The sequence below is a fragment of the Platichthys flesus genome, chromosome 17 (genome assembly GCF_949316205.1).
Source record: "Platichthys flesus chromosome 17, fPlaFle2.1, whole genome shotgun sequence".
Classification (NCBI taxonomy): Eukaryota; Metazoa; Chordata; class Actinopteri; order Pleuronectiformes; family Pleuronectidae; genus Platichthys; species Platichthys flesus.
This window is the reverse complement of record NC_084961.1, coordinates 20,304,474-20,328,868: the sequence shown is the minus strand read 5'-3', so window position 1 is coordinate 20,328,868 and position 24,395 is coordinate 20,304,474. Positions and strand designations below refer to the sequence as shown.

The 24,395-nt window shown below is 40.5% G+C and overlaps 2 protein-coding genes across 4 annotated transcripts; both read right to left on the bottom strand.

Annotated features, from left to right (window-relative positions):
• Window positions 1-91: 91 nt before the first annotated feature.
• On the bottom strand, window positions 92-9,768 carry stx12 (syntaxin 12). 2 transcript variants are annotated; one of them, XM_062410029.1, is made up of 10 exons: window positions 9,624-9,768; window positions 8,810-8,949; window positions 6,332-6,401; window positions 4,947-5,046; window positions 3,899-4,036; window positions 3,687-3,730; window positions 2,653-2,761; window positions 2,447-2,519; window positions 1,030-1,112; window positions 92-941 (listed from the first exon to the last, which is right to left on the bottom strand). In XM_062410029.1, exons 2-10 carry the CDS (start codon window positions 8,907-8,909, stop codon window positions 849-851), a joined length of 810 nt encoding a protein of 269 aa, XP_062266013.1. In that variant the 5' UTR covers window positions 8,910-8,949; window positions 9,624-9,768; the 3' UTR covers window positions 92-848. The 2 variants fall into 2 exon arrangements, with proteins under 2 accessions (XP_062266013.1, XP_062266015.1); XM_062410031.1 differs by having other exon boundaries at window positions 9,628-9,735.
• Window positions 9,769-14,121: 4,353 nt separating this feature from the next.
• Window positions 14,122-24,395, bottom strand: matcap2 (microtubule associated tyrosine carboxypeptidase 2). 2 transcript variants are annotated; one of them, XM_062410578.1, is made up of 8 exons: window positions 24,174-24,395; window positions 22,756-23,423; window positions 20,899-21,042; window positions 18,621-18,753; window positions 18,031-18,336; window positions 17,782-17,879; window positions 16,712-16,797; window positions 14,122-16,419 (listed from the first exon to the last, which is right to left on the bottom strand). In XM_062410578.1, the coding sequence occupies exons 1-8, from the start codon at window positions 24,196-24,198 to the stop codon at window positions 16,218-16,220; spliced, it is 1,662 nt and encodes a 553-aa protein (XP_062266562.1). In that variant the 5' UTR covers window positions 24,199-24,395; the 3' UTR covers window positions 14,122-16,217. The 2 variants fall into 2 exon arrangements, with proteins under 2 accessions (XP_062266562.1, XP_062266563.1); XM_062410579.1 differs by having other exon boundaries at window positions 16,279-16,797.

Sequence of the window (24,395 nt, the reverse complement as noted above, 5' to 3'; positions counted from 1 at the left end):
GTTATAGTAACTTTGATTGTTGGAACTGAGGCAAAGCACTGAACCAACATTTTAACACTTGGAGGGGAAAAACTGATGACGCGGTCCAAAGAAGTTTTAAAAGAGTTTAAAACATTTATTATGCATAATACCAGGAGTCATACAAATTCATTTAAATATGTTTTGTTTGAAGACTTTCATTTTTTAAACACTGTCATTATCATCCAGAAGCACTCTGGGATATTTACAGACCAGGGGTTAATTTATATTGGTTATCAGTTTAAGTTTTAATTTTACAACATTTATAGTACAATCACATATCTCTTCACCACCAGTGTCATAATAGTCCTATGTAATTTTAGTGTGAAGGCCAAAACCATGGCAGAGCCTGTGAACCTGCATATACTCTACATCGGCAGGTAGCACAACACCACACTGACAAATAATCATTTACAACCCTTAACAGCATGGGTTTTACTTTGACAAGCTGTATTTTTTATTGTTATTATGGCGATGTCTGAAATTCCAAATAATATTTTTATATACAGTGACATACAGCCATACAGTGACAGCTAATGTTAGTGCAGTAAATAAGAAATGAAAGACGCATACGAGGGAATCTCAGGTCTTAAATCGCTCCCCTACACCACCTCATCTTCTCAGTTTAAATTTTGTTCAGCTATGTTACAGAAAAAAGCTTGATCAGGTGACGACAATATGTTTTTCTTCAATGACCAGCCCACTGCAGAAATTTATTCGACTGAGCTAAACATACTGATCAGCCTCTTTTCATCATTCCAAGCAGGTATTTGCAGGTGAGAGGGGGCACAGTTAAATATAATAAGTGTCACACAAGTTGTGCGGTCGACTCACTTGGCAGCTTGCCAGATGATAATGCCAAGTATGACAAGTACGATGGAACCAACCATTGCAAGGATGCACATCTTCTTCCGGGACTTTTGCTGTAATAAAGAAGCACATACTGGAGGGTTAGTGGCAGGGAAATCACTGACTGACAGCACTCAGAACTGACAGCTGCTGCACACTCACCTGATAGTAACTGGCTCTTTGGAGCTGCTCTGTTCCTCGTTCTACGTGAACTTCAGCATTTTCCACGTTTGCCTCAATGCTATCTGCAGGGCATAGAGAAAAGTGAGCTGAAAGCTAAATAAAGCTGCTTTCAGACATGCACTAAACTCCTGAGGTGGTGTGAGGGAATGCAAATGTCCGAATGAGAGCCTCCGGAGTTTCTGCAGACTTTCTCTGCCTGGCCCCATGGTATAAAGACAGCCGGAACAGATGTGAGAACATAGCAGGAAATCCTACTTAGCATTCACCAAGCATTAATGTTTTTTTTTATGAAGTTTCCAACAGGAAAAAAAACAAGGCAATGGTGGCATACACACTGAAGACAAAGAAGTAAAGGGAATTTGTGGTGGTAAGAGCCCATATAATAGTCAAAAAAATAAAATAAGTGATCTCTACAGCAGAATTAATACAACACATTCTGCCTGCTGCACCAACCTCATCTGAATACTGCAGAAAATGTGTTGCTGTTGTGAGTGGAGAGTATCGTTTTGCATCGTGCATGTATGTACGGCAAACTGCTTAGACTAGAGGAGAAACTACCTTCAAGTTGAACTCTGAGGTCGGAGCATGCTCAGAACTGTGAAAGTTCTGTATAATTAACTACACACATACTATACTCACTTTATATGGTCATACAATTAATACAGAAACCTTTCTGACACTTTGATACAAAATTGAACCAGTATATTTGTCTAATCTATATTCAATACTCTTTAGTGGTTTACATCTTACAAACTTAAATATGCCAAGTACTGAGACCAATCACCCATAGCAGCAGTGAGAGCATAATGTTTTCTTGGATAAGTTCTTCCCATTCCTCTTGGCAGAATAATTCAAGCTCAGGTTGGATGTGCACAGGCATTTTTAGAGATGCTCTACTGGGTTCAGGTCTGGCTGGACCACTGGACTTTATAGACTTTTTATGGAACCACTCCTGTGTCTTCTTGGCAGGATGCATAATGTCAGTGTCTGAAATGAAGTCCTTCAGTCCAGTATTTTGAGCACTCAGGAGAATGTTTCCACTCAGAATTATTTCATATTTTTCTAACAGGCATCTGACCATGGGGTCTCATTCAGCACAAATGGGTTCTTGGCTATTAGTCTTAACAGGGCATCTAGTTCCCAATAACACGTTATTATGACCAGATGTAGGAAGAGAACCAATGGAGCCCTGCCCTGCTCCTGGGCACTATTACAGATGTTATTGTATGGTGGCCTCTGTCCTGACAAATCTTGTGTCAGAGGTCTATGGAAGGTTCGTGTTTGGGATTTACTCAGACATACACCATGAACTGAAAGAAATTCAGTTGAAATTTGTAGAATGCATCAGAGCACCACTACGATTGTCATAACCAAGGGTTAGAATAGCGCTACTCACCTATCATTTCTCCCTGATCATGGATCATCACTGCCAAGTCCTTGAAGATCTGGTTTACATCCATGATGTCCGACTGAAACAGACAAAATCAGTTGAGGCAGTTGTATGTGGTCCAACGGCATGACAGTGGATTTTAAAATACGTCTGTCGCCATGATTGTGTTCAACTGTGTCCTGATCAATATTAGAAATACTATGCAAACAGACCTCTAGCTGTCTGATGTTGGTTTCTCTGTCCTTGATGAGCTCCAGATCCTCCTCTGTGATCGCCGCCACCTCCTCTTCCTGGGCAGACATCTGACCCCAGTCCTCTTGGCTTATTATAAACAGGAAAGACACAAACATTTTGTCCAAAAACTAAAGTTGATCGTTCTTACTGTTGTATATATTGTTTTCAGTCTTATTTTTCTTCTGTGCCAGTAAAGATCATGTTTGCAGTGAAATACATTGGTTTTAAGCACAATGATTTCATTTATTGTATTTAATAGCCAAGTGGATTAATTGAAGAATTTATTAGTAGACATGAATTTTCCATGCCACATTTACATTAAACCAGATCACAGAAACTAAGTCAAGAATTGTAATGTATTGTATTTCAGTTTAACCCAGCAGGAGGGAGCAGACACCAGACAATACTAACTGCAAAGTATTGTCATACATTTTTCTGAAGAGATCAGCATTCACAACAGAATTAATTTAATCTATGGCGATTTTCTAAGGTCAAATGTCTGTCACACACAGCAGATTCAGACAGGAACACAGAATAAAAAGTGATGGACATGTTCTCACATGAGAGACAGAACTGCAATGACTGCCACAACTGCAGTTGAAACTATGCGGTCTGACTGTCTGCATGGAAGATGAAAACATTATGGACTGTAGCGCGAGATGGTACGCGCCACACAGCATTGTTGTTGTGAGAAGTGTGGATTTTTTTTCTTCCATATGAAATTGTGGCAGAACAAATAAGAAAATGGCGGTCACCACAGTCTACATACTTGATGGGATACACTGAGAGATGCTAGGTTTCTCTTTTTGGAGATGGACTTCTTAATATAATATCTCCACTCAAGAGGTTGTTTTCATCAGCATTTATTTGTTTGTCTGTTTGTCAGCAGTAAACCACTGGAATGATTACCATGAATCGGTTGAGGTAAGGACTCTTCTAGGTGCTATTCTAGTTCATCTAAACAACTAAACTGCCTGACAATGAAACTCTGACTGAATGTCAAGGTACTTACTTATCGAAAGATACCAGTTTTTCATCTCGAGAACTGTCCTCAGCCTGAGAGAAAAAAGAAAAGCCATTAATGTCAAAGTCCATTAAATAAAACACAGATCAAGACATGGCTCACTAGAATCAGTTGTTTCTTCAATTCTGTCATGAATGCAGTTAGGGGAATTCTTCTTCTGCCCCTCCTGTGGTATGAAACCAACATTGACTCCTACTTACTGACAGACGGGATCCAGCCCTCGCCCTGGCTACCGACTCCTTTTCCCTCTCTGCTGCACGCCGCTGGATTGCTTGGAAGTTGTTGAGAGCAGCTGAGAAATCATTCATCAGCCGGTCCCTCTGGATCTTTTGCTGCCTCTGGACATCACAGAGTAGAGGGACACATACAGCATGAGACCATTTGGAAAGACAAGGAAGATCTGAAAGATGTTTTGAGAAGCTGAATATATTATATATTCTTGAGTATGAATTCATCAAGCAGTTGAAACCAAAAATGTACAATTGAATGGACAACCCCAAAACATAAAGCCTTCGGCCAGTGACTGTTGCCGGCGGGGAGCCATGATAAAAAAGTTCCTGTATCGATTCAGTATCGGAACCATTTTAAAAGTAGCAATTTAGTACCAAACCCTTATTTTTAATACTTTTTAGGTACACAATCACCAGAGGTAAAACCAGGAATAATAGTACAAGATTCACAAAAATATAACTATGAAACAAACTTTCTTTTTGAAAGTTGTTTTAGAAACAAATGCAAGAGGTTAGAGGTGGGAATCGCACAATTCATTTCAGATATATTCCTAATTTGTTTATGTTTGTACATTTACATGTATATTTTTCTCTGAGTGCATCTTCCCATCCTTTTGAAGCTTAATATATTTAATCTCTTCATTATAACCAAATTGTGCAATGTGTATTAAACATTTTTTAAAGCCGCTGTATTAGAAAAAAAACATAACCAGAGCCAAACTGCTGAGATATTAATTTAGTTAAGTGTGGTTGCTGATTGCAGTTTACAGAATGTTAGTCAGAACCACACAGGAATTAGCTCTTAGCACATTAAGTGGCATCTACTTCTCTGCTGTTACAATACAAAGGCCGAGTTGTGGAGGTTGGTGTGGTTGTATTTTAAATATGAATTTGCAGTTTTGTTAAGATTTCCATCTATTTTGAATATAAGCCTGATGCACAATCAAATTTAGAACTTGAGTCGCACACTTTATATTTTTGCTCCTTATGCTGGTGACAAATGAAGAGTGACACTTACCTGCTCTGAGGGTGACAAGGGCAAAGGGATTGATCCCAAGTCTTTCAGGTGCTTGTTGGTTTCTTTTGCCAATTGATTAGTGTAGTGCTGTATCTGCTGCCTGTGGAGATACAAGCATTTTAGAGTTAAACCCTACTAGTCAATAGAGGTGTGCATCTTCACCAGCCTTACGATTCGATAACGATTCAGCAGTCAACTATTCAATTCACAACAATGCATCTCGATGCATTTCAATGTATCAAATCCACAATTTTCTATGTTACTGCACATGCCTGCTTTTGTATCAATTAATAAATCAGACAAAAATTAACTCCGATTTTATTTAGAAAGTGCTTTAAAAGGAGACCAGAAGGTGAAACAATATATAAACGCTAACAGAGTAACATGAGCAATTGTGACCCCCAAGTCTGAAAATGTCTCGCACAGCATCTGCATATATCGTCCTCTACTTGCATCACCCATTTTAACAGCACATCCATGAATGGCTAGAATTGCTGTCACTCTCTATGTTACATGAAGGTGTTTGCATCCTATTGGATAGTTAAGCCTAAAGTATGCATTCCTAAATCAAGTTGTGTCCTTTGACTTGCTACTGATAAAAATACGTGTTGGGAGTTAAAGTTGCTGCCTCTCAGTCTGGCCCATCTGAGTTAGATATGAAAGTCCCTCAACGTAGACACTACAATGTGCTGTTGGTTGGCCCTTTATCTATAACCTGACCTTGGGTACTGCTTAGAGAGCGAAGGGAGTATCTGTGGAATTAGACTCTTCTCTTGTAGATATAATGTATAATATACAATATGCATAATATATAGTGCCATACACAGTAATGTGTGAGGATGGTACAAAATTCCTGAACAACAACAACAACAACAACAAAAGTCTATGACAGTCGTCAAACTTCTGTCTGTAAGAGTGTGTGTGTGTGCTCGTCTCCGTCCCTCCTCACACATGAACTGAAAAACATGTATTTAGTTATTAATCGATGTCGGATCATGACTCCGGTTTGTTCGGTAACTTTAACCCTGATGTCCTGACTGTATCTACAACTCTGCATCGTGATGCATCTAAGAATCGAGAAATTGACATAGTTCTACTAGTCAATCTGATGAGTTTCTCCAGACTATGCATCACCCTTCAACAATGAAGTACATATTCATAGTACATGTCACAATGGTGTTGTGACCATTTTGACGGGCTTACTATGTAGTGATGTCAATGACGTTCAGAGACACAGTAATCTAACAGGCGCATTTCATGTTGGAGAGCATAGGCCACTGGGACAAAGTGACTATCCAAAGGGGACAGTATGTCTGTGTGCGACCCTATGTGTTTATGTCTGTGTGTGCCAAAAAGAGAGAGGGAGTCAATGATTTGATACATACAGACGATCCTGGAGTTCACTGGTGTCCTGTCTGGTCCCCACCTGGTTCACGATGGTTTTGATCTGAGCAGCTGTCAAGGGAAAAAAACTCTGTGATAAAACTCACTGTTGTGATGAAAACACAAATGTACACGCTGTCCTTAGATTGCAAGTAAATGGACTTCATATATAAAGCACTTTTCTAGTATTAACAAAATATGTCACATTCCTTCTTCATACAGTGCTTACTTATAAGTAAAAGTCCCATACTGACAGCATCAGCAGCAATTTGGGGTGCAGTGTCTTGCACCTCTGTTGACATATGGACTGGAGGTCAGGGATTGAACCACTGACTCTGTCTATGAAGATGTTTAGTAATCCACGTCATAGTGGTTTTCCTATGAAGATGTTCAATAATCCCAGTCATAGTGGTTTTCCAGGAATTGTATGAATGCAACTCATTAAAAAACCCAAAGAAGCCTCTTGACACATCTTCAAGAACTTTATGTATACACGTACAACTCCTCGAGAACCACGACCTTCCGATTAAATGACAACGCACTCTATGTCCTGAGCCACATGCAGGTCATGCGTATTCGTAGGGGACAGTAATAGTGAACTACATAGTCAGACTGAAGAATTCGTGCCTTACAATTTAACCTCTGACCACAACAATTGAATCCATTAATCCTTGAGGCCTATGGCCTTTCTCAATACAGAGCAGACTGCTCCAATACATATTGCATGGACTGTATGCAGATCTTTTGGATGTAAGATCAATAAATTAATATGAAAACAAAATAGTTGAATGTTTGCTAGTCAACTACCCAGGATAAAGCACCTTTTGTTTGAGCCCAAAACTATTGGAACATGTGACTGACTGAGCCCTGTACATTCCTTGTTCAAACATTTAATAGCTCAGAGTGTGTGCACTTGGTTTTAGTTTACAGAGAGATGTCTGGGAGAAGAGCAGAGACATTGTGAGACTGAGACCCTGTAGTCAATGACCAGGTCCTGTTCCTCAGAAGTCAACATTTCGCTTGTAACAAACATGAAGTAAACGAGGCAGCATTAAAAGAGAAACTACATAAATGATAATTATAATAAGTGATAGTTCTGATGCACTAATTGCAAATAATGGTTATTCAACCAAATATACATTTTTATTTTCAATAAGATGATCTTTTCCTTTTATTCACATCTAAATAATGAGTGGTCTGGTTAAAAATGTCCGGTTAAATGTGTTCAACAGATCAGGACCTGTTGAACACTTTTGGATGAAAACAAAAGGAACTTAAAGCGGAAACTCTTGTCTCATGTTCTTCTTATGATGTTTAACCAAAAAGTCTTCAGTTCATTATTCCACTGTCACATATCCATCCCCAAACTTGTAGATTGAGAATGAACACCCTACTGTAGAACAGACAACTGAATGTCCAGACGTATTCCATATATATAGAATACATAAATCTTTCATCAGAAAAGCTGCTTATCCTTTTGAGGGTCGTCAGGAGCTGGAGCCAATCACAGCTGGTATTAGGCAATCTAAAGACCTCAATCAAAATCTGAGGTCTGTATTTATATAGTGCTTTTTTAGTCTTGATGACCCCTCAACGCTTTACAGTACCCACTCACACAAATCCATTCATACAGTGCATCTATGAGTAGCACTTGTATATATTTGAAAGGGCCATTTGGGGTTCAGTATCTTGCTCAAGGACACTTCGGCATGCGAAATGGGGAGAACTGGGACCTGTATATCCTGGACAGGTCACCAGTCTATCACAGAGCTGACATACAGAGACTAACATCTGCTCACATTTACAGTCAATTTAGAGTCACCAATTAACCCAATGTCTTCAACTGTAGGAAGAAGCTGAAACACCCAGGGGAATCCGACTCAGGCAAAGGCAGAGCATGCAAAGTCCACTAAGCAGGAAGGTTCTTGATCCACCACTGTGAGGACAAAGTGCTAAATACTGCACTCCTGTGCCACTCTAAAACCAAAGAGGCTTTTGTTTAAATGAATGTGATGAGCATCTTTGTGACCTGGTTGAGGTACAGTCTTATTCACATCCATATTCTTATGAATAATGAGTAACCCTCCACACAAAGTCTGCACCATACTTATAGAAGGTGCACTTGAGGCTTCTTAAAGATTTGCAAGTTGAGAAATTAGCTTTGGGAGCATTTTAATCACTGAAGTGTTGACAAAACAATCTAAATTAGAATCTGATATCTAACAACATTTTAAAAAGGTATGATGAACACTTCCTCTATTGCCAAGACTTATGTGCTATCAAATTTATACTGATGATCAAAAAATGTGCTCATCATGAACATATTTTTTACATTTGTTTGAAGATAAGACACAGTTGACCACAATCAACCAATATGATTGTTGAAAAACTAACAAGTTCAGTACAGCAGGCTGACGCCGATTTCTCATACATCACCAGAGCTGGTATGCGAGTGAGTGCTTCAGCAGAGGGACACTTACTATTCTGTGTGATCTTCTGGATGTTGGAACTGCACGTCTGTATGATGGTGTTGAAGTCCTGAGGGACAGAGCGGTAGCTCTCTGCTTTGCCGTACGACATGTCTGCTAAAATGAGCTTTGCCTTTGGAGTTGAATTTTATCTGCAAACAGACAAACACATTTTTATTAGAAACCATTCACATGTGTTACTTTACAGCGGTCATCTCTGCTGGAGGACTTTATAATGCAAAGCAATAGCAGTGACAGATGGGGGCCCGAAATGACCAAAGAGCATCAGAACAGCTGATGTAAACTCACATCCTGACACAGGGGTTCAGTTAACATTGGGTTAACACACTAAACTGTTCACATATGCGAAGATTAGCTTAGTCAATCTAGTTATGGAACTCCGAGTCTGTTTACGGTTACAGAATAAGTGTGACTTCATTGTTTTATTGGCCGTAAAGATCGATCTACATACATTTCCGTGACTCAGTCTGAGTAACAATTGCTAGCTAGCTAGCTTACTGAAGTTGGATCATTTCAGCTCAAGGATCGCATCAGACAAGTGATATCTGTTGAAACCCAGTGAGAGCGTGTTGTTCACACGGTTTGTACACACAAGTCTGGACGTCCACGCATGAATTACATTCCGTGATCCCACTGTGTTCAGCTACAGAAAGTTACGGGAGGGAGTGCAGACATGATCTGCACAGCTGTTAGCCTTGTAGCTAATTTACGTTAGCTTGTTCTGTTTCAGTTGCTTGTGAACAACAGATTTTCCAGATACACAATCAATGGATAGCATATCTTAATTAGAAAAATAATGTAATACTTGCTGAATTATCTGTTTCTGATGAACACAGAGGCGAAGTGTTTTCTTTTCCGCCGCTGGTATAGTGCTGTTCCTGGTCTGTGACGTCACCTTCTTCTTATATGACTTTGATGGCAAATCTCGCAAAAACTTCAGAGGCTTATAGCGCCACCTTCTGTGTGGGAGCCTGTAGAGTCATGGCGCGCAATCAGAACACTGGTAAATACATGTGGGTCACCCCCGTTTTGGATCCTGTTACTATCAGCCTGCCAACCCTCTGTTCTCCCTAAAGCCATGTACTGTGCTCCATCAGTGTCATGCCCCGTGTTGCTTCAAGTCTCTGTCTCCACATTACATTGATTGCAGTGCATGCTGGTGGGTGTACATCTTCCAGTTATATGCCTCTGACCTGTTTCACTTACTCCTCTACAAATAAGGTGGAATGAAAACCTGCTTTGTTATCTCCTCCCTGCAGTTACAATATCCTCCTAATACAATAACTTAACTGACATAACTTATTGAATATATGTCAGCCATGTCTTACAGTGTGAATATGGCATGAAAAAAACTAGGCGTATGATTATCACATGAAAATAAGTGCAGAAAATACGCCTGTAACTTCACATTTGACAATATTCAGATATCCCCTTATGCCCTTTCATATATCAAAGAGCTCACGACACTGAATTGTCCCAATAGTTCAGTTTCCTCCATGCAGGCTTACTTGCGTCCATAAGAATAGAATGGGAAGTGTTGAGGAATTTTTGACCATTCTCACACATAACTTTATATGCCACTATTTATTATGTATATAGTGTACATTACATTATATCTGTTAAGTATATTAGTGCCCGTCTAATTCCACACACACACTCCCTTCTCTCTCTTAGCAGTACCCAAGGTCAGGTTATAGATAAAGGGCCAACCAACAGTACATTGTAGACTCTACGTTGAGGGACTTTCATATCTAACATAGATGGGCCAGACAGAGAGGCACCAACTTCAACTCTGTTGAAGTTGATCATATGCATATGATCCTGGGCAGCACATCGGCGCACAGGGCGCACATCATCACCGTACATCATGTGCGGTGCACATCATCCTGTGGCACACATCATTCTGTGGCGCACATCATCGTGCAGTGCACATGATCCTGCTGCGCACATCATCCTGTGGCGCACATCATCCTGCGGCGCACATCATCATGCCGCGCACATCATCTTGTGGCGCACATCATCCTGGGGCGCAGATCGGCGCCCATCATCCTGCGGCGCACATCATCCTGTAGAGCACATCATCCTGTGGCGCACATAATCCTGGGGCGCACATCGTCCTTCTGCACATTGTCACCACACATCATCTTCGGCACACATGATCCTGCAGGTCACATGATCCTGCAGCGCACATCATCCTGCCGCACACATCATCCTGCAGCGCACATCATCCTGCCGCACACATCATCCTGCAGCGCACATGAACCTGGGGCGCACATTGGCGCACAGGTTGCACATCATCACTGCACATCATCTGCAGCGCACATCATCCTGTGGCGCACATCATCCTGCTGTGCACATCATCATGCAGCGCATATGATCCTTGGGCGCACATCGGCGCACAGGGCGCACATCATCACTGTAAATCATCTGCGCAGCACATCATCCTGTAGCGCACATCATCCTGTGGCGCACATCATCCTGGGGCGCACATCGTCCTGCTGTGCACATTGTCACCTCACATCATCTGCAGCGCACATCATCCGGAGGCCACATCATCCTGCGGCCACATCATCCTGCAGCGCACATCATCCTGGGGCGCACATCGATGCCCATCCTCCTGCGGCGCACATCATCCTGTGGCGCACATCATCCTGCAGCCCACATCATTCTGTGGCGCATATCATCCTGCGGCCCACATCATCATGCAGAGCATATGATCCTTGGGCCACATCGGCGCACAGGGCTTACATCATCACTGCAAATCATCTGCGGCGCACATCATCCTGTAGCGCACATCATCCTGGGGCGCACATCGTCCGGCTGCGCACATTGTCACCGCACATCATCTGCGCAAGTCATCCTGCGGCACACATCATCCTGCAGCGCAGCTCATCGTAACCAAACTCAAATGACCAAACCAGTATTACAGATTTTTGGCTTAGTGTTTGTTGAACATGAAAGGGATCAACTCTCATCAGTACCAATACAAATATGTAAAAATTACAAACAAGTAATTGTATTTCAAAGCCTGGGTGCTGAGGTAAAAATCACCAAAATATCTTTCAAGTTATCAAGAGTAATTGTCTTGAAGTAAACTGGCTCTTGAGGCTGATGTACTGTTATAATGATATGACATTAAATGGATTGTTCATCAAGCATCAACACACTAACAGCATTACTGATACTGTTATATATGCTTGAGGTTACTCACATCATATACAGTTTGATGGTATGGTCCTCCAAAGGGCCACGTGAATCTGCCACATGAATCTGTGGAGCAATGAAATGATTGATGCAAGTAGAAGAACTTCTGTAATTTCTTTATTTTTGTCTTTTCCATCTGTGTAAACACCTGATCGAGGATTCGGATACTTTTCTGCTGTGCTTTAATGTGCTTTATCGACTCAGGTTAACTTAACTTTTTTTGTAGATTCTATTTACTCATATGACAAAAAAACCTTCAAATAGAAAACATCTCATAGAAATGCCATTCTGTTAAACTGTACAATTTAAGAGGTCTTTAGAGCTTCATACATGCTCCTTGCATCATGTCATCCTTGGTATTAGCAACATAAAATGTATACACTTCGGATATTACAGTAAATCCAGAAGGCATCAAACAGATCAATCTGTAGCTGCATACGTCAGTGTGGTTGAACAAGTAGATCCAAGGTAAGAAAGTACAAATATTCTAACAGGGCTTCAAGTCAGTGCAATTAGACAACTAGGGCTTCACTGAACACATCTTCAAATCGTCACACACAGTTTAACAAGAACGGTGCTCGACAGGTTCTGCTTTAATAAGCAATCCTGCATGTGACAGTGCTGCACCACCCTGTTTTCCCCGTCATTCTCTTGAAGCAACAAATGTCAGTTTTAAATCCCAACACTACATACCATACAACAGAAAACTAAGTACAAGAAAGTGTTCATCTTCACCCCAGAGATAGATACAGAACACTAATGTAGGTAAGTACACTTGCAGGAGAGACAAATAATCCATATCTTAGTGTTATATAAAGCAAAAACTTATGGATGTTTCATATGTGACATTTTACCATATTCACACACCAGAGACCACACACATTTAAGCATTCAGCTATTTAGGATTTCATTGTCAGGTTAAAAAGCTTGGGGACAGTATTAAAATTACAGCAGATATACATTGTCACATCAAGTCTTATTAGCTTATCATTGATGCAGACAGATACATTTATGTTATAGGGCTGTTTTTTCTTTAAACTTGGAATTTGAACAATTAGCATCTGTTTTCTTCAAATAAAACTATTTGAACTATTTAAAACTACCTTTCGAACCAGAAACAAACTAAAAAATCATCTATGGTGTTATGGTTACAACATTTTAAAGAACATATAACTAGTCTATCTGGAAAGAAACAAAGGAGTAATGGTAACCTGAGCAGAGAAAAGTCAAACTTCTTCTTTCTTAAGCGTCTCTGATGTTTGAATTAGTGGCTGCTACGAGCATGTTCATATGCATGTGTGTTAGTTTATGTGAGAAACCGCTGGCCCTAGAACAAACAAACTAGAAAAGACATGGGCTGTGTTATTAACCATGTTTGCCGAGAAATTTCTAAATGGGTGCCTAGAATTTTGCCGGCTCGAAAAGAGACTTTTTGTTTTTTGGGAAGTGGGACACTGGCCAGTAGGTGGCGCTGTCACTATCACTGCATACACACTAATATTTCTGTTCAGGTCAGGAATCTGATGAAGTGTGTGCAATTTGGGACACACTTCACCATTTTCATACTGACCACTAGGTGGCGCTATCAATATTAGTGTGTATGCAGTAATAGTCTTGACTTCATCAAGTGTTGACTCTGATTATGTGACACAATTTTGGGGTCGATTGCTAAAACTCAATTTTCAGGAGAAGAGCACCAAACTTTTTGGCAGCGGAACTAAGAATAAGGAACACCACCGAATAGTAATATGTTGCGCCTTGCAATGCACTGCCAAGTGGTGCCTGCACCACTAGGCACCCACAATTAAATAACAAACAATCTCACCATAATATACATATTCCAACTCAAAGCACTTGCAAGTCACAACTGAGGGATTCCCCTGTTTATGTGATGTATAATTGTTGTGTGTATTAGAATATCAAATATCCATTTAAGCGGAATTTGGGTTTAATCATGTCATTTTAAACTGCTGGATGTTTGGATAGCTTTTGGAAAGCATGTGAGGAGGCAGTCAGGCAACACACCTCCCTCTCTCTCACCCTTTGTGAATTTGTTGCTCAACTGGGTCTTATGACAACTTTATGACAACAGGCTGGTGTTATCATCAGACATCATGTCTTACAATCTAGTTCTGAAAAATGATTAACCAGCCCAGAAACCCAGCATCAGCTAAGCTCATATTTAGGGTCTTTATATAAAATAAAAACTAGTTTGTAAACTACTACTGTGGCCACTGACACAAACCAAATGGAGCATCAGAAACCGTCGAGAAAGAATCATAGTTGGCTGGTAATTTCATAGAAAGTAAAGTAAAAGTTTTAGTTTTTTTGTATGAATGAAGTAAAACAGGTATTGTATTTGCAATGTTATCTATACAATGTTCACATTCCTGAATTTCATTCATCCCTAAACACAACCCACTTTAATGATTGGGTGATCTACTAGCCTGACGTTGTCATACTAACAATTCTAGACAGAATGTGAGTCTGATACCGCTCCAATGGGCTGTGATTATGGGGCGTGTTTCAACCGAACCAGAAAAAATAATGCCTCTTGTCTCAATTAGACCTACAACCAATCAGAGCAACATAGTATGTGACGTATGTTAAGCGACGCAATGTGAGTTATTTACAAACGCCGTTTTCACACCGGACGCTGAAGCGACGCCAAAGAGACGCCAAAGAGGCGATTAAGCGCAGCGCCAAGCCTTAAATAAGAGCTGGCTCCCATCCACTTCCATGTTAAACCTTTGTGCGGGTCACATCGGAGGCTGAAGCGCCGTGCTGCACCAAGGCTGCCTCGCGCCGTGCAGAGATTGTTTCGTAGTCGAGTCTATTTTTTGCGCCAGGAAACACACTGAAAACTGATTTTAAACGATATTGATGACCAGTGTTGGGAGTAACGGCGTTTAAGTATAACGGCGTTACTAACGGAGTTCTTTTTCAGTAACGGAGTAATCTAATTAAATACTTTTGTCATCGTTACAACGCCGTTATCGTTATTGATAATGTAAAGTGGCGCGTTACTACAATTTGGTTGAATGAAGCGTGCGGTTGTAACAAATCACCCTGTTCAAACCCCAGGGGAAATGCTCTACGCTTTTAATTTTAAGGACACGGGCGGACTCGACCAGCTGTGTACCTTGCGCGCTGCCCGACCAAGTTATTATAAACGAAAGATCCCTGGTTGGACCGATGACCTTGTTATCGGTCTAACCCCTAATTAAATAAATATAAATATAAACGAATTCGACACAAAAAGGTTGCTTATTATAAGTGTATTTAAACAAAACCCACATCAACCCACATATCCCCGTGCTCGAGCCCGCAAACCATGGCTGCCCCGTAAACATAAACACGCTATTTACACACATTCAACACATCAATATTTCCCCCCCAGGTCCATAATATAATCCCCAAACAAAACGTCCCAAACAAAAATGCCTGCAGTTGAGCGAGGTATAGTTTTTATTCTTCAATCAGTTAATATAAACATCTTTGACGTTAAAGATGTTACAGAACGTAACAGCGTTATAAAACATGAAAAATAATGCCACAGTTACTTTGCTGAGTAACTAATTACTCTAACAATGTGGTAACTGAGTTACTAACTCAATTACTTTTTGGGAGAAGTAATTTGTAACTGTAACTAATTACTTTTTAGAAGTAACTTGACCAACACTGTTGATGACATATTTTATATGATATATATATATCATATATGCATCCCATACTTTGAATTCCCCTTCTGTTGTCCAGGAGTTGTAATTTTACCAATGACATTATTAAATGTCCCCCTCTGGCCATCCACTACAGCCACACAAGCAGTGATAAAGATAAAAAGAGAGAGAGGGGGTGAGTTGTATGATCCACCAAGAAAGACAAATGTTGGGACGCTGTTGCTTAATGTTGGAGCAACAAGTAAGTATATGCTTGAATACTACTGGATCAACGGGTGATATTATTAGCGTTGCCTGGCGGTTCAGCGTCGCTTCAGTGTCCGGTGTGAACCATCTAAGGTGTGAACAGCCAAGCGCCGGCGCGATAGGGATTAGCCCGGTGCTTTGGCGTCACCTCCGCGTTCTCTGTTCCTCTTTCAAAATGAATGCGCTGTCGATGTCTTCTAAAACAGACTCAAATGCAGCATCTACACATCTCAGCTCTCCAGAGGCAGGCATGTTTGTTGAAAACGAATTCAACCCAAGAGCACTTTGATGACGTGGTTGATTACGTTACCGTTGATCATCTGTCCATCATCGTATAAAGCCCGCCCTGACAATCTGATTGGCCCGGTCGGGCATAATTTCTCCCCAACGGAGCAACTCCAGACCGAACTTCCCGACCTCAAATCTTGTGGGCGGGGGTTAAGTTCGTCCGGCATCCTGGCTAGTGATCTACTGCACCAGTGGAGGAATTATTGGTTAAAACCATATGTTTAATTATGAGAGAATCTAACAAAGGCCTGCATTACATACAATATAGCATCCAGAACAAGTCACACACTTCTACAATGCACCATGTGCATGTGGTTTTAGGGGCATGCAGGCGACAGCTGACAGCAGTTGGCAGCATTTATTCAGGCCTGATCAGGATTGTGCAGGCAAAATGAAACAGGCTCAGATGATGGTCTTGAGCTCCTCATCAGTCAGCTGGTTGACCGTCATGATTTTGGTCAGTTGATCAGCATACCTCGCCTGGTCCTGCATGAAGTGAGGGATGCGGATGTTATCCATCTGAGCCACTGCTTTCAGGCGGTCCAGATCTTCGAATGACACCTGAGCTCACAGAAAAACAAAGGCAACGGATTAAGAAACCTTTTAAATGGATGAACAAAAAATTTCCATTGCAGAATCCAGGTTTTTGTATATTGTAATTATTTGTTGAAGAATATTTTGTGTCTTAAATGCTCAAACCACTTGTGTTGTTAAACAAAGTTTATGGATCTTTCTAAGGATAAAGGGTCAGATAGTGTGATATAAACAGATTGGTGTTGTGTCAGCAGTTATGCCAATGTTGCAGACTGTCATGGTGAAGAAGGAAATGAATCTGTATTCTGATGGTCCATTATCAGAATTCAGATTCATTTCCTTATTCACCTTCATCCACAAATCTAATCCCTAACTTGTACTTATTATCATGTACTGTGGGTCCCGACAGAAAGACTGAGATCATGGAAAAAAGCGGGTGGAATGATTTTCGTTTGCATAATGTCTAGGCACTCCTTGAGCTGTGAATGCCTGCAGGACATGAAATGTTCCTTCAAACTGAGTGCACAATTGAAATGGTTCATGTAGTGGAAAGCAGCTCAGTATTACAGACTTGTCCAGCTGAAAGGACCACCAAAAAATATGACCAAATACAGCAATCGAGTGTCAATCATTATGTAGAGATCAGGGTTGATAATGTGACAGTAACTTCAAACAAACCAATTTCAAACTGTAGCGGGTCAGAGTCTGTGTGTGTGTGTGTCAGCACAAGCAAGAGAGCGAGGGGACTGAGGTTAGACTGAATCAATGGATACATGTTTTTTAATATAATTAAATATTAAATAATGTAATAAGTTCCAGTTTGTGGGTTCATTTATACAGTTGAGGCATAAAGACGTAGACAGTGATCTAGCCCATCAGAAAAAAGCTGGCTGCAAGTTGAACCGGCTCCGAACCAGCACCAAAAAAAAGAAAAATCATCAAGGAGCAGCATCCACCCGGTGTAGGTCCGATCACCCACAATCATTAACAGAGATAATTGAGATGCCTCACCTTTCCTAGAGCCATCAGAAGCGGGAAGTTGATCTTGTCTCTGTATCTCAGGATCTTCAGGATGCCATCAAGGTAGACCTGGTCTTTACTGAAGCACCCTGCAGTGTGAAGATGACAAATATACATTTTAAAAGGTTAGCATCAATATTTTAAAGGCTATTTTGAATATATCACATGTGAACGTTGTGTGAATCTGCATTAGAAACGTAATCAAGCCCAAAATTAGATGCATGAATCCCAGTGATTTACCTGGCTGTGCTGTATCGGTCTGGCCTCTCTTGGCCCTGACACAGTAGTCCCAACGGGTGTTGGGGTCCTGGACGAAGCGTCCCAGGTTATGGAAGAGCTTAGAGAAGGACATGTGGCTGGCCTGGTAGACAGTGTAGTAGAGAAGGGCAGCACGCCACAGAGTGGGGTCTTTCCTGAACAGCACACTGTGGGTGCTGGCCAGGCCCTCCTCTGTTGGATTCAGGGGCTTCAAGTTGTGCTTTTTCCTTCCCATACTGCTGCTCCACGGCTGGTGGCAGTTGTTGATTCCACGGAAATAATGTGTGCCTGATGGAGCAATAAGGACAATTTACACATATATATTCAAGTTCAAATTCAAGCCAACTTTATTAGTAGCAAAAATCAATTAGATCTTTGCAATGATCTGCTGATATATTGGCTAAATATATCAATAACGACTGGATGGCGCAAATCAGACCTGTGATTAGGGAAGTTATCCTTTGATTAACTGCAATACATTCAAATTTAAATGATTTTCCATTTAGCTGGTGACCTATATGCATAAATAAAAAAGAACAAAATCAAATTCTTGCATAAACTATTGTACCCACCAATCTCATGCCTCAGCATGCCCTCCAGCCAGTGCTCCCGCGCAGTGGAGATGTTGATGGTAAGTGTAGGTCTGCTGTTCACGACTGTCATGGAGGCTCTTGACAGGAGGTCATCTGTTACCTGGACAACTATCTATCAACACAACAGAGATAGAACACGGGCAGTCCTGTTATATCACATTCAAGCGAACATGAGGTCATTGTGACCTTGACCATCAAACTCCAGGCATTAAAATGTAGTAGAAAAATTAACTAAACATGCTTAACAAACTACCTTGTATTTGGATAGTAAGTTTCTGCAGCCTTGTAAGAGACTTTTATGACTTGTATTTACATACACCAAATGTTTAAGACTTGAGCTGTTTTATGGTCGGCACTGTTAGTGTTGAAATACGGTGAGACCATTTGTTACTTAAATACCCATCAAAGGAAGGAGTGGATGTCTTCTTATCACCTAAAGAAACACATGTGAATCAGCTGCTAATGTTTGGATTCCTCTCCTTCCCCCAACCATGTATCCTTCCTGGATTGGGTCAGAAGGAAAGCCCTAAATCCTCCTATATAAGACCTGTGTTTTTGACTGTTCTTCAGCCTCACTCTGAGACCCTTGTGGTTTCCCTGTGTTGATCCTTTCTGCAGAAAGCCCCTTATTAAATACAAGTAGATAACTTTGTTGTTTCCAGCCTCTTGTATCTCCAGATTTCCATCACAAAAATTAAATCAGTTAATCTTTGAGTCCAAGTGAATTTGTGTCCCAAATGTGAAAGGAGATATATATACCTTCACAAGGAAAAACTATGCTTTGTGAGGCCACAGTGACCTTGACCTTAGACACCAAAATCTAATCTGTTCTTCTTTAAGTCCAACTGAATTTGAGGAAGTTCCCTCAAGGGGTTCTTGAGATTTAGCATTCACAAGAATGGGTCAGACAGATGTACGTATGGCCTGATGGCCACTGGATGTCGTTGGCGCAGAGGCATAAGAAATGTCAATATTATTTGTTATGAAAGACATTTGACTATGTCACTTTTGATACTGGGTATTCAGTTAGACGTAGCAGTAAGCCCTATCGGCAAAACAGCAAAACAATTATAAATAAATCATCGCAAACAATTAACTATCTAATCAAACACCTTGGTAATTTGCAGATATTTAGGAGAGGGAGTGACGGAGCATCCGTATCACTTATTTTCTCTTTTGTTTTGTACTCACAGACATATGTAAAGTGTCCTTGGGTCCTGTGAAAGACGTTATATAAATGCAAGCCATTATTATTATTACTATTGTAAAATAACTTGAGTGTATGTTTGTTTATCTCCACAGACAAAGAGGAAGGAGGGTTTAGGGATGGAAGACAGAGCTCATGGGAGGGCACATTAGGAGAGAGCAGAGAGGACAAAATGAGAGGAAAGAGCAAAGGAAAGAGAGAAAGATGAGACAAAAGACCCAAACACAGGAAGCCTGTATAGGACCCAGCTTTAACTAATTATATAAAACTCTGTCCCACAATCCCAAAGTTCAAATATAAATTACTCTGTAAAATAAACATATTTTAATGCATTGAAATATATCAGTTTTTGTGACATACACTTAGGTTTTTTCTTTCACTACCTTGAATTTTCTTTCTGCTGTCTGGTCTGTTTGAACCTAAAAGGAATTTGTCACGTATCCCCAGACGTGTGTGAACCTATAATGTTATATGTTCAGTGAACATTATTAACTGGGTGATGTAACGTTGGTTGTTAGTTACATAAACACAAAAGCAAACTGGTTTTGATGGCCTGAGTGTGTGGCGGCTTTTGCCATGTCTCACTTTTCCCTGAAGCACATTCATTTTGATGCCCTCTTGTCTGCTGCCGTATGATGATGATGTACAAATCCACCATGACACAGACTGCAGAGGCCACAGTAATACACCAGGCTCCACATCATCTTCACTGAACATATAATGTTATATGTTCAGTGAAACCTTATTAACTGGGTGATGTAACGTTGGTTGTTAGTTACATAAACACAAAAGAAAACTGGTTTTGATGGCCTGAGTGTGTGGCGACTTTTACCATATCTCACTTTTCCCTGAAGCACATTAATTTTGATGCCCTCTTGACTGCTGGCCATGACTGCAGAGGCCACAGTAATACACCAGGCTCCACATCATCTTCTCTTTAACCTTTTACTGTATTTTAAACCACACTGAAAATAATCAAAGCCACAATAACATGAGATTGTGCTGCAAACACTCTCTTTCTTCTTATAACCAAATCAAGTATCTTCTCACTTCCCCCACGCAGCCTTCCTTCTCCATGTATTTCTTGACATTGTGCCAGATGCGACTCTTGGTGAGGAGATTACCCCCAGTGACTTGCTCAAACTTCTCATAGCTGCCATATCGCTGCAGTGCAAGCTCCATGATGTGGACTGCCTGTAAAAGATGAGAAACTCATTATGTACAAGTTGTCATGACTAATGACTAATGACCTATTGCTGATCCTTAGAACATGCTGTATTTTTCACTGTGGTGCTCCAAAGTGGAAGTTAAAGACAACTGCAAAAACATCACTGAAACAAAGTTAAACAGAGAAGAAATAATTAGTCACTGTGATTTTTTTACAGGCCAATTAAGACATGTGTAGGTCCTAACTGATATATCATTATCAATCAGATCAAATAAAATTATATTTGTATAGCCCATTCACAAATCAGAATTTGTCTCCTTGAAGCTTCCATAGGTATTACAGTTGTTCACAGTCCAATCCCTGTCTCTATTGTTATGCTTCTTCTTACACTGTATTATCAGTGCTCTATGATGCTCCAACTATGTAATTGAGACACTGTTTGGCATTTATCTTTCCTGCCCATTCATGGAATGACCACCCTCTATGGTTGGATACGCATATTCTCCTGTCTCCAGCCCTTAATTTCCCCTCCATAAACTTCTCACATTTCTCCATGTTTCCTTTGGGAAAAGGGCAAGGTCTTTACAGCTCTCAGGGTGTTGCTGGTAGATGCACTCTCCATAGCTGACATTATTCCATCTAAAAATACTTTTTTGTTTGTGATAGAAACCTTGCAAAGGGATTTGGAGCATTTATCCATTATGAATAATGGCAATAAAATTATATGTTTATCAGATGCCTAGAATTTCAGAAGTCTAAGACACAAATTAAATCTTTTATGTTTTTTGAAAGCAAAATTATATTTTTGCTTTGCATTGAATACGATCATTACAATTATTTGTATTATTATTACATATACAATATATATCATACTATAAGACAAATGGGATTAAAGTGACAGTTCACTTTCAGAATTCAGAACAGAGGAAGAACAATAATGACAATAGGGCAGACAGAAGAACACGATCATCCTCCACAAGAATGTCTTACTGCATTCCCTGTTCAGCTTACTCACACATTTCCTGTTCAGCTCACACAATGGTATTGTTGAGAGAGCTTTTAATTCAACACTACCAGACTGTTTTACTATACAAACAAAATATATACCTATACATTATTGGGGTGAACCCAATGTTGAATTCTGAAAGTACAAAATATGGTTTTGAGAGTATTGTGTTTCTTCTACAACTTAAATATTGTTCACGGAACATGAAGTCATGTTGTAAATGGTGATTTGAGACAAAAAGGCTTTCACATTTGTTTTCTGAACTAATTAATCAGAGCCAATTCATTCTAATTCTCTAATTTGTCATTCAATAGCTCCAGCAGCAGGTCTCTTTGATGGCTGTATCCAGCTTGACTTGGCTCAGCACCAACATTATGCACTATGGACATTGTTGTAGATTAGGTTAATGACCTGTCACTGCTTCTGGTCAGGAAATACTTGTACTCTCATTTTTTTGGCATGCAAGCAGGCAACTTCCCTTTCGTTTTATTATACAATCAAGTAACAAAGGCTTGTTCAGCCCTGATATCTGTTGCAGCTGACCCAATCACAGGTTGACAGCTCTGGAGATCTGGATCAGGAGATCCAAATGATCAGACCACATTCAGAGGTTTCAGCTTTACTGAGTTCTATTTCTAGTTGCAGATGGTTTTGCTCTTAACAATGTGAAAAACAAGTGAACCACACTGAAAAATGTAATTGTTCTAAAACACATGTTGTGGAACCTCCTTACCTGTGTCAGGAAGCGATCTGAGGAATTATTATGCCGTGCCAAGACAAGCGGAGAGATGGGGTTGCTGTACTCAAACTGGGGATTGTAGTTGAAGTCAGACTTAAAAAACTTGACCTTCTCTTTCTCCACATTAGAAGGCTTGATTGCTGTAAGGATGCAGATTTTCTTGGCATGTTCCACTTCCCCCGCAAAAGCTGCTTTATGCTGTGATCGAGGTTTGGTGCGAAGCGAATTGGGGAGGTACATCTTCCTGAGTTTTTGGACTGTACGAGGGTTGAGGCTCATAGTGCTGCCCACTATTGCGATACTCCGTGTTGGTTTAGAAAAACTGGAGTTGGAACCTGAGATGACACATCTTGTCTGTGCAGGTTTACCTTCTTGAGCATGCACCTTTTTAAAACCCATGCCTGGATGGTTCTTTTTACAAAGTATGGCAGCACATTTCACTAATGTTTTTGGCTTCTTGTACAGAGACTGTTCTGGGCTCTCCCACTCTTCCTCCTCCGCCTGCAGCCGTATGCATGAGCTGCTGGAGCCAGTACTGAAGAGGTCTTTGAGGACACTTGATGACATCTTATCCAAGTTTACATGGCTTGGACTCAGTACCTTGTCAGTAGAGTTTAAAATGTACTTTTTGGACATTTCTACTTCTGGCCAGTGAAGTTTTTCTGAAATGAATAACATAAGAAACCATTAGGTGAGGACAGTGTGTTAGTATGTATTACTTCAGATTCACCTTCACATGCAGACCTTTTATGGATAGCTAGATAGAGTAATCCTCTTTTCAAGCCAGGATAAAATAAGATTTATTCCAGTGCCAAGCTAAAAAAGGCGATTAAAGATACGGATACAAGAACTTATGATGAGTATGATAAACAGTCTCTCTCCCCATTTTGTTTCAAGCTTAATGATGCGATTTTACTCAATCAGACCTAAGTTGACTTATCCTGGACTTGTGTTTAGTCTGTATCACAAGTCAGTATACGGCTGTCACAGAGAATATTCCTATCATCATATCTCCAGAGACTTGTTGTTACAGTACAAGAGTCGTGAGAGCTCTAGATGAAACCTGGTACATCCTCAGGCTGAGAGCAGCCTCACATCAGACAGGAGCACTGAGGCAGTATCCAGTAATTAGAACAGCAGCACAGAGATGACATGATTGGAAGAGATGAGGCAGAGTACAACTCGGAGTCTTTGCTATGCTCGGCCAACCAATCAAATAGTTATCTAATACATCAGATGGGCAACCGATCACTCAGCTCATAGCTGATGTGATAGTCTATGCTCACATCGCAAGTTTAACCAAACTGATATGATTCAGTAGTTAACGTTAATGCTTCTGATATGTTGTTAATCCGTTAAGCACAGCAGCTACAGTCAGAGGAAAACAAGAGAAGCAAACAAACAAACAATACCTGTTACTTTTATTGACTCCAGCATCCTCCGTCAGGCTCAACCTTAGCAGCGCGGTTTGAAGAATGATAACGTTACTTAGCAAAGTTGAACTAGCTAAATTAGCCGGATAATGACGACCAAAGAGATATTCAACGATGGAAGCGTGTTGCCCGTCGAAACTAGGTATATCGACACGTAGAAATAAATTGGTGAAACATGTCATCGGCGAAGGACTGAGCTGA